The following is a 10,746-nucleotide window of genomic DNA, read 5'->3' on the forward strand; positions in this document are numbered from 1 at the left end:
CTCCTCATCAGGACCCTCCAAATAGGATGGAGATGACAAGGCTACTTCTCCAGAATTCCTCAACTCACATGGGATGAAGCTCTATTAATGTCCTATTCATTGGGCTCTTGGAAGACATTAATTTTAAGATCAAAATTCTGTGGATAAGAAATCTCCTCACTGCCCCCTAGGGATGCCTGGAGTCCCACTGGTAAAGAAACACTACCAGAACTGTGCACTCCCTTGCTGCTCAGCCTAGAAGAACAAAATCCCAGATCTCACCAGCTCCAGGCCAATAGGAACTTCAAGGCTTCCAGTTCTGCAAACAAGAATCCTCTTATCAAAAATACACTGAACAACACTTCAAGCCTTTGCTTGAAGATAAAGAGGAGCCCACTCCATCCAACTACACTTTGGAACATCTCTAATAGTAATTTAAGCCCTGACTTTGGGCACTCCATCCATACATTACTCCAGGTTGTCTTCAGAGAACTCGAGTGGTGATCCCGGGTTCTCAAGAGTCAGAGCCGGAAGGTATGGGGCCTGGCAGGTCTTACAAAGGGTCATACAAAGGCTTTTTAAAAGTGTGTGATTCGGGCAGCCAAAGCCCTGGGGTCTGAGCTGGAGGAGCTGATTGCTGAAGGGCTTGTCACTTGGACTCCCTACAGGAATGGAAAGTTTGGGGGCCACAACAACCCACGAAGACCTTGTGGCAGTGTAGAAAGGAAAACACAAGCCTGATGTCTCTTGTACATGACCACCCATCAGACACTGAAGCCAGTTTCTAGGTCCTAACCCTTCCTGCCCCATGTCCTTTCTTCTCCAGGTGAAACACTCCTATCATCCAAAGTGGTATGAATGAGTTCAACATAACTGGACAAGCTCCTCCCTGGTCCCAGACACCAAGGCTCTCTCCATTTAGTCACCTCCTAGGCTGTGTAAACCTTAAAATTTCCCAGACCCTACTTTATAAGATTGGATTAAGACCATTCCCCATTTGGGCAGTGAACTCTACTTAAAGCAGGAATGTGAGAATTCTACTTTACCTACTTGGGTCTGCCCTAGGGGAAGATAAAGTTGTAAACTCTTTTCTGAACAATGAAAAGTACTTAAACCCATACTTTTCTTAAGCTAAGTACCTATAGAGGTCAAGCAACTTGTGAATTTACAAGGAACAAAGAACTGGAAAACTTACTCAGAGCTTTCCTTGTGTGAATTACTCAAATATCCACACCTTCTTAGGTGTGGACTAAGAATGTGCGGTCCTTTAGAAACATCTACAGTGATTGGTAGATGTAAGGACTTAGGGGAGGTGACAAAGGAGATTTTGCCCTTAAAAATAAGAGCTCAGGGAAGAGCTGGGAAGTCATTCTGAAACATTCAGATTGGAGAGACTCATTCTGAGGAGACTGATTCTGAAATATTCAGATGGAGGAGGGAGCTGGTGAAAGCAGCTGAGATGCTGCTGGCCTGGTGTCATTAGAAATCCTTACTTAGACAGATCTTATGGTGAGCTATAAAAAACTGACTGATTTCTCTCTTAAGGCTCAGGTCTAGGCCATATTGGCTTGAGGCCCTTCATACTTATTCCTTTCTTACTCTCTCTTTCTTTGATTACTCATTGTATTGTTAATTAAAACCCAGTTGACTTGGGTATTTGAATAATTGGGAATATTTCCCTGGCGACCACCTTATATTTGATTTTAAAACCCAAGACACTGTAGTGAAACATATTTCTGCGGTCAAATTTACTCACCCTCTCTTATATCTATCACAATTTATATCTTCCACTATTTAATCACTACAGTTTAAGACCTCAACCATTTTAAATCTCACAGCTGCTTCATCACATGCTACCTCATATTGAATTTATGGCCCCCTGACGCCTCCAGATCTTTTTCAAACTCTCCCTAGCCCCACACTGTAATCAGAAAGCCTACTTTTTTTAGGCCAAACTAAGATTTTGTGGTTTTCCCTGTGGAATTTCATCTCCAGGGAATCTGCAGTAAATTTCACGTGAATTGTGTTCTTTAACACAGCCTTATTCAATAAAGATTGGAGGTTGAGGAGAATGGCTGATCTGAGCCTCAAATTTTGCTTACACAAAATAAGCCTTCCACATCCAGATGGTAATTTTACCTGGGCCCAAAATGTGACTGCATCTTCTACATGACTTCCAACCACATCCTCAACTGAAATCAAAATGACAAGGAAAAATGAGAATTGATTCAACATTAAGTCGCTCTTAAGCACAAGAATTTGTAGTGTCAGTACCTTTATTATAGGTTACGTCTTCATCCATGTTGGCAGCCCCTGAAAAACTAAAATCATTCAATACCTTGAATAGAGTCATGATCATTGGCACAGAGACTGAAACCCTCAAGGGTCACCTCAGTTAGTTACCCATGAAAAAAAGGAGACCCAGAAAAGGCAGGGAAAGGTTTGCCCCATATTTCCCAGGGAATAAATAAGACAGCCAGATTCAAACCCACGATCTGAGCTGACTAAACCTGCCCCCCTTTAACTCCTTGGGGCACTACAGAGCCTAGCATTTGTAATCCCTCCCTGGGCTTTTAGAGACAGGTGTTGTTTGGGAGGAGCACCGCCAAACTAGCAAGGCAGAGCTCTGCCCTTGCAGTGCAGGCCAAAGACGGCGGCTCCGGGCTGGTTTCTGCGTGGACAGTGGCCTCACAGAGTGGACAGGACAACGTTTGGTGCTCCTCCACCACAGACACCCTCTGCTAGTCAAATCCTCCTTCCTTTGCCCAGCATCCCCTCCAGTTCCCAAGAGAAGCAGAGCTCTGGTCAATTGCACTCCCTGACGGATACTGACATCGTGTTCCTCCACAAGAAACAGTGATGAGCAGTGAGGCTCGGCTACTGACTAGCTCTGGGACCAGGAGAAGCTCCCCCAATTTCTTCAAGCCTCAATTGCCTCACCTCGAATGGGGGATGCTAGTATTTCCACTACCTAACTCCGGGTTGTAGCCTGCTGTGTAAATAGGCAATCTTACTGACACTTTGGCTAGCTGGTACAGGCATCGGGGTTCACAAAAGAACAATTAGAGCCTTGAAAAAAACAATGGAAAGGTCAGGAGGATGGGGCAATGGATAGAGACCCAGGCCTGGAGTTGGGAGGTCCTGGGTTCAATCTGACCTCAGACACTTCCTAGCTGTGTGACCCTGGGCAAGTCACTTAGCCTCATTTGCCTAGCTCTTGCCTTTCTGCCTTAGAGTTGTTACTAGGACAGAAGATATGGATTAAAAAAAAAAATCTTGAAGGGCAACTTTGAAAGTGTTTTGAAGGGAAACACTAAAAAACTGCTGTGGTTTGGGCCTTTTTCATAAAAACCTTTGAAATCACTACAGAAGGGATCAAATAGCCCCAATTTTGCCTCAAATGTAATTGTTCCTCTTATGTACTGGATGCTAGGCTAAGGGTAGACCAACTACTTTATTAGAAAACAGAAAGAAACCGAAACCAGCATTATTAGTTTCTCCTTATCAAATTGAAAGGCTGTACTGTCCATTCAAGACTCAAAGGTCTTAGCAATTCTTCAGAGGAAGCTAAAAACAGGGCACTTTTAATATATACAACTTCAGAGGAATTCTCTCACATTAAGCCTCTAAGATGGCCAAAGAAATGGCCACAAAGCTCCCAGTCCTTTTTCCTAGTGTCCAATAAGGAGAGAGAGGAAAACTAGCTTAACTTTCTTTCATTTTTCCCAAATGAAGGACAAAAGGCTGCCCAAACTTTGAAACACCATCCCTTTCACAGACAGTTGATAAGGCCAGCCTTTGAATGAAGTGCTTTACTTCAAAGCCTCTCGCAAACACCAATTACTACACTTGCACCACCAGGGCATGGGAATAGTTTAAATCTTTAAACAAAATTGGGCAAAAATGTGGTAGGATCTTGTTTAAGACCACCAGTCAGGAAATCAGACTAGAGCAAAGGTTCTTAACACTGCATCCCAGAACTTCTTGGGAAAAAAAATGTTTTCCTAACAGTATTTGGATATAAATGAATAGAGGACTGGAACTGGAGTCAGGAATACCTAAAGCACTTGCAACTGCGACTCTGGGCAAATCACTTAACCTGAGACCAAGTTTCCTCCTCTGTAAAAGGAGGATAAATAGCCCTTTCCTCCCAGGGCTGGAGGGTAAAAGGAGATGGAAAGAAAGCAAAGCACTACGTAAATTCTAGCCAGTAACCATCCATATCCTTTCCTACTCTTACATAGTTTATCTTGTGCTTTTCAAAGCATTGCTCTGGGAAGAGGTTTAAAGCCTTTCCACCAGATCCAAGACAAAAGAAGGTGAAGAACTGGACTAGATGCTCCACACCTGTGTCTGGCAGACAATTCTGCAAGTATCTCAAGACCTGAAAGCAGAAAAGCCCCTCAAAACCATGGTGGAAATTTGGTTTTGTCAGCTTCTACAAAGGACTTTTTCATAAAACAATCCAAAGGTAAACCAAAAAGTCCATTGGGGTAAAAAAATCATAGGATGATAGAAAGAAAGCTGGAGGGACCTTCCCAGTGCTGCTCCATCACCCTGACTAGGCTGGGAGATGGATCACAGCAAGGTAAACTAAGGGCTAGAAGGACCTTATCAGTGTTGATAATCCACTCCATTCACTATACACCTAAGGAAACCTAGGCTGGGAAAAGGATGTACCACAGCATAATGGGCTGGACCTGGAGAGGCTTTACCAGTGTACCCTGTCAACCCCTTCACTGTATACAGGGGCAAACTGAGGTCAGGAAGAAGGATAACCCACAATAGAATGAACTGGTAACTAGAAGGGCCTTACCAGTGTACCCCATCCACCCCCTACTGTACAGATGGGTAAACTGAGGCCGAGGAGGGGTCCCTGGGGAACCTCTAGCCCCTCCCCCGGGGACAGAAAGGTAAACTGAGGCTGGGAAAGGAAATAACTCACTACACGACGGACTGGGGGCAGATGGGGCCTTCCCAGTGCATCCTGCCAACCCTTCCCCACTGTACAGACGGGTAAACTGAGGCCTGGAGGGGCGGTGTGGCACTAGAGGGGGACTCGGGCTGAGCCCCCCTACGGTACAGACGAGTAAACTGAGGCCGGGAGAGGTGGGCCCACGGTCGCGGCCCCTGCCTGGCCACGAACCTCTGGGCCCTTAGCTGGGCTGGTCCTTGGTCAGCAGACCCAGGGTCCATCTTGGGCCACTCCAGGCTGCGACGGCCCAGCCCGGGCTCCTCGCCCACTCCCGCGGAAACTCCCGCGGACACTCCCACGGACACTCCCACGGATACGACACCACAGGCGGCCCCTCTGCCTCGGCCGCCCGCCCGCTGCTCACGCGCCCGCCCGCCCGCTCCCCGCAGGCCCCTCGCGCCGCTCCCCCCACCGCGAGCGCTCGCGCTCCGCCCACGTGACCGCCCCCTGCCCCCTGCCCCCGCCCTCGCACCTCTCGCGCCGCCACCACAGCCAGTTCACCTGGCAGCGGGCTCCGAGCTTGCGCCTGCGCGCTTCGTCCCAGCTTTTGGAACGCGGGAATGGCACGCGCTTCAGCCACAGCAGCCGCTGCTTCTGGCGCCAGCTGCGCGAGGTCAATTCAGGCGTTGTCAAGGGGACCGCAGGCGGGGCGGGGCCCTTGGGCGGCTTTTATTAGGGCCAGGCTGGGGCTGGCGTGCGCCACGTGGACCCCTACCGCGCACCTTCGGGTGGGCCGCGGAGGGTGCTAGGAGCGTGGAACACCAGGGGCAAGCGCAGGCAAAATACGGCGCCACCCCCAACACCTCCCCATCCCAGATTGGCCTCAGATTCCATGTTGACAACCCCCACACACCATTCCTGATTGGGAGGAGCCTAGGACACAGGTTCTTCCCTCCCCCACAAACTTTTCATCCGCGATGAAAAGGAACGCTGATCAGCACCCACACGTAAAAGTACTGGGGGGAGAGGGAGAGATTAACGCCCCCGCATACCATCCCTGATGGGGAGGAGTCTAACACAGACCTCCCACCTCGACACTTCATCCGGGATGGAGAGGAGGGCATCAGCACCCCTTCCCCCGCCCACACACAAACGTGCTGGGGGACCGAGAGATCAGCGATCCGGACCCTTCAATGGGGAGAGGGAAGGACCACAGTCACTTGATGGAGAGCTCCCTAGCACCCCACCTCCTCCTCCACACCCACGCAGCCTCGGTTCGTTGGATCGTTGGTTCTTCCTCCTGACCCAAGGAGCAACAGGCTCGCCATCCCCATACCCGCCCGGCTTTTTCCGTGGCGGAGGGCGCTTGGACTTGGTTCGCCACCACCCGGACCTCATCTCCGGGCAGCAGTTGCCACCCCACACGGAACCCAACGCACCCACCCTAGCCTGTGGAATTGAAATAATCCCCCTGCGATCACTTTGCCCAGTCCGATGCCTGTCCTGCACGTTCACTTTTGTTTCTCCCTTGTTACACAGAAAGTGAGCCCGAGAGGCCAACCCTGGCCATCAAGCCGTGCCTCCAGCCTTTAGAGGCCAAGTGAAGCTCAGCCAGCCAGCCCAGGGCCCCAGGTGAGTCTAATCCTGGCAGAATTTATCTCCAGAGGTGGGTGCAAGGAGTGGCCTCCCTCGGGCTGCCAGTACTAATGGAATCCTGGCCAGAGTTACGCTCTTCCTTATTGCTTCGGAAATGGCAAAGGGTTGCGATTCCACTTTAGACTTCGCACACTGAGGTCTTATGCAATCGTCCCAATGGGTAGATGGAAACCTGGCCTAGTGGCAAGAGTTTGAGAGCCTGGATTTATGAAGCCCGGAGTGCAATGAATGCCCCGGGGATAAAAACAGCCCCAAAGACCTTAAGTCCATGCCTCGAGCCCCGAGTTCACCTAAACCACTTTAAATCAGTGTCCACTTTTTAAAAAAAAAAATTAAACATGCCTAGGTCACCAGACAGTGGCATTTAAATGAGATAATGCATTCAAAGGGCTTTGAAGCACAATAGACTGAGCTTTTCTTCTGATCTCTTGTTGCTGATTTTAAAAGTTGTCTCTTTTTTAACTAAATGGAAAGATAGTTTTGTTACTGATGTTTAAAAAGGGGGTGGGGGGAGGGCGGAATGAGAAAGCAATCAATGATTTGATTAAATTGGATTCCAGCTGGCTAGTTCTTTTAAGAACCTGCAGGTGATCTGACTTCTGGTGGCTCTTCTAATTCAATTCATTTACTAAAAGATTTGATAAAGGTTAAATGCCTGTTGAATGAGCTCATAACTAAAATGAAGTACTATATATAGATTATCTTTGGGCTTATGCTGGGACCAAATGAAGTCTTTAATGCCCCCTGAAAATTAAAATGTACCTTTCCACACTGAAGATAGTTTATTTTTCATTTAACTTTTCACAAAAATAAGAAAATGTAAATAACTCAAAAATGAAAAGAAAGCCTTAAAACATTATGTAGGGGCAGCTAGGTAGCACACTGGATAGAGTGCCAGACCTAGAGTTCAGAGGAGCTGGGTTCAAATGTAGCATCAGACACTTAATTACCCCTGCCACCCTGGGCAAGTCTGACTACTTAACCCCAATTGCTTCTCTGCTCTTGTTTTAGAATTCATACTAAGAAGATAAGTTTTATTTTTTTTTCATTAATTAAAAAAATATGACATGGTTATCTTGAGATGCTATGGGAAGCCATATTTCAGCTCCTAAACAAACCAATGAATGGTCTGTTCCAGAGTTGGCAAACCTTTTCCCAGTAGGAGTGCCCAGAGGACAAATTCAAATTGTCTTCAAGTCCCCATTACTTGAGTTGAGGGAGAAAGTGCTTGCTTTGGGCTGCCAGACAGAGGGCTGGGGCATGCAAAAAAATGTCTGTGGTCCCTGGGAAGAGGGGGAGTGCCAGCTGTGCAGAGGGCCACAGCTTCACCGATAAGGAGGTTCTGATCAAAGGTAAAATCTTGAAAAAGAAAAGAAAAAAACTATAGGCCACAAAAATATTAAATTCTATTTCAATTTGAAGGGTTCTCAGAAGTAGGAGAAAAATATATCCCATGTCAAAAAAACATTTTTTTTGTTTACTCTGTCAACATGAAGTCTAGGAATCCCAAACGTGTGGCCTAGTGAGGTCTGATGAACCCCAAGTTTCAGAACTAGCTTATAGGTTGGAGACCCCAAAGCTTGTACTTGTTCCCTTTTCCCGTGGGATCCTTTAGTATCCACTGTAAGTAGCCCCTTCTCTTATACCCTAGCTTCTGGCTATGATTCTTTTCCCTAGCTTGATTGTATCCTGTCAGTGTAGTTTGAACACTACCATTTTCTTTGTAGCTATAGTGATATCAATCATCTTTCCTTGTCCCTGGATCCCCCAAATGGTATAGAGGTTCCCCAAATTCTTTGGTTCCCTGGAGTCGTCATCTAGCATTGTAGCACTCCCAGGGATAATATCCCCAGAGTCCAGGGTTTATACCCTGAAAAAGTTGTGGCACCTGACTGAGTAAAGGGCCAAATATTGGACTTATCCCTATCCTGATTAAAGACTTGGTTTTTCAGACTATTTAATAGTTCTGTGTTATTTCCAAGTTAACAACTCCTAGTTTCATCTATCATATATTCAGCACAGGACATTGACCCTCATTTATTTTGCAGGTGGAGGGGAGATGAGTTGTGTTTTAATGCCAATAAAATTATTTTCCTATTGGATTTGTGTCTGTCATTTTCACAATTTTTTACATGTGCTGTATTTTTCTCAATTTACAGATAAAGAAAATCTAGCATTCATTTTTTAAAATTTTGAGTTCCAAATTCTCTCCCTCCCCTCTGCTTTAGATGGCAAGCTACAAGGTAATCCAAATTCTACAGACTTTGCACTCATTAAAAAAGGTGATTTTGTGTAAGAAAACATTTGCATTTAAAACTTTAAACTAATATTTGATGATGAAAGTGCAAGATCAGATAATCTGCAAGGTCTTGTTAAATGAAAACCAGTTTTTAAAGACTGTTAAAATAAGAACACTAGTAAAGGCTTCCACTTATTAGTGAATATTATTTATTTATTATTTATTTGCTTCCTATCCAAGTTCCCAGCCCCCTGAAATCTACTCCACCCCACTCCCCATTGGATTAAGAAACTAGGAAGATGATCCTCTTTTCAGATGTGAGTCTCTTTCTAAGTCGAACTCACTACATTTAATCCTAGTACAAAAGTTATTGGCCCATTCTACCCCCCAGCAAAGGCTTCATGGAAGCTTTGAATGGTTCATTCTCATAAGGGCAGCAGAGCCTCTGAAGTCAACACAGATGTTTAAGGGCATCCATCCCCTCCCCTGGCAACAAGCATTTGGTGAGTACTTAGTGTCAGGGCATGGCCACTTATTATATGGGCCAACGGGAGAACCTTAGAATTTAAAAAATAAACAGCAGGGAAACACTAAAGCCCAGAGCCACAGTTCACAAGCTCCTGCCCTTCTGATAATGATCCCAGGTGATTAAACAACAAATCGCCATTGCTTAGTTATGTAGTCTAGCCTGTAGAGGAAGATTTGGAGAGCGTTTTCTATCGCGTCAAAGTCCTTCTAAGATCTTCCCATGAGGACCTAACTCCCTCATATCCTTCCTTCCTGGGAACTGAGATCGTGAGGGAGCCAGTCTTGCATTAACAAAGATTCTCCTTGTTCGGAAAGAGCAGAGTAACAACTCCAGCTAGAGGAGCCTCTGTCTGCCTATTAGGAGCCAAATCCCCGGGGGCCCATAGCAGTGACCTCCAATGCCATCAGAAGTACCCATGCCCATGATGAGTAACCAACCTGTCCAAAATGAGCACCCAGTGGTGCACTTCCTGTAGTCTCCCCGGTGTTACAGTTGCCTTGACCACATGGGGTCCCTCCATATGAGCCACTCACCCTCATGGCCATAGGTGGAGGGGAGTGGGGAAATTCTGCTCTTGATACCAAGATGTGTGTGAATGCCTTTGCTAAAAATCATTGAGTCTACCAGCTGATTGGGAATGGTTATCACAACAGCCAGAGTTCCTGAACTGCAGTTTTGGAAGGGGAGTGCCAGCAAGTGCCCTTGATAAGTAACTCTCTGGTGACCCAGCCCTTGAGGGTTAGTGTAAGGAGGAGTAGACCAAAGAGGAACACTACAAAAGTTTTTGTTGCATTTTTTAGGAGGTAACTTCTCTGTATACCCTGTCAAAGAATCCTAGTAGGGGCAACTAGATGGCTCAGTGAATTGAGATCCAGGCCCAGAGAGATGGGAAATCCTGGGTTCAAATGTGGCCTCTGACACTTCCCATCTATGTAATCTTGAGCAAGTCACTTACCCCCATTTCCTAGCCCTCACCACTCTGCTGCCTTGAAATAAATACACAACATTGCCTCTAAAGCATAAGTTAAGGGTTTAAAAAAAATTTTTTTTTCTGGGGCCATTCTTTCCCAGCATGGTGAAGCCTGCCACTGGTCTACTTTTCTATTACTAGAGATGAATCGCCTCCAGACCACCAGGGGGGAACTATGTAAAAGCAAATATTGAATTTCTTTCCACTTCTCTCATGCCATAATTTACAAAAGGGCTTATTTCTTCCAGCCTCAGACAATTCGTAGCTATGTGACCCTGGACCAAATTGCTTAATCTGTTTATCTCAGTTTCCTTATTTGTAAAATGGAAATAATAACACAGCATCAGCTTCCCAGGGTGGTTGTGGAGATTAAGTGAGATAAACTTGTAAAGGCACAAATCCTGACAACAGTAAACAGTATGTAAGTTAGATGCTCTATAGTAGTAGTAGTAGTAGTC

The 10,746-nt window shown here is 46.2% G+C and overlaps 1 protein-coding gene across 4 annotated transcripts in view; it reads right to left on the bottom strand.

The window, feature by feature from the left end:
* STK31 (serine/threonine kinase 31) overlaps positions 1-9,961 on the bottom strand; it is a 72,705-nt gene extending 62,744 nt beyond the window's left edge. Inside the window, exons 1-3 of one of the 4 annotated variants that reach the window (XM_007505355.3) lie at positions 9,756-9,961; positions 2,254-2,300; positions 2,119-2,171 (exon numbers count right to left, since the gene is read on the bottom strand). In XM_007505355.3, coding sequence (XP_007505417.1) covers positions 2,119-2,171; positions 2,254-2,300; positions 9,756-9,838 — 183 coding nt within the window. In that variant the 5' untranslated portion in view covers positions 9,839-9,961. Of the gene's footprint in view, positions 1-2,118; positions 2,172-2,253; positions 2,301-4,924; positions 5,090-5,125; positions 5,337-5,426; positions 5,578-9,755 lie in introns of those variants that run through there. The other 3 variants (XM_016426508.2, XM_007505356.3, XM_001369314.4) reach the window with 3 other exon arrangements.
* Between the last annotated feature and the right edge of the window lie 785 nt (positions 9,962-10,746).

This window comes from Monodelphis domestica, chromosome 5, assembly GCF_027887165.1.
Source record: "Monodelphis domestica isolate mMonDom1 chromosome 5, mMonDom1.pri, whole genome shotgun sequence".
Classification (NCBI taxonomy): Eukaryota; Metazoa; Chordata; class Mammalia; order Didelphimorphia; family Didelphidae; genus Monodelphis; species Monodelphis domestica.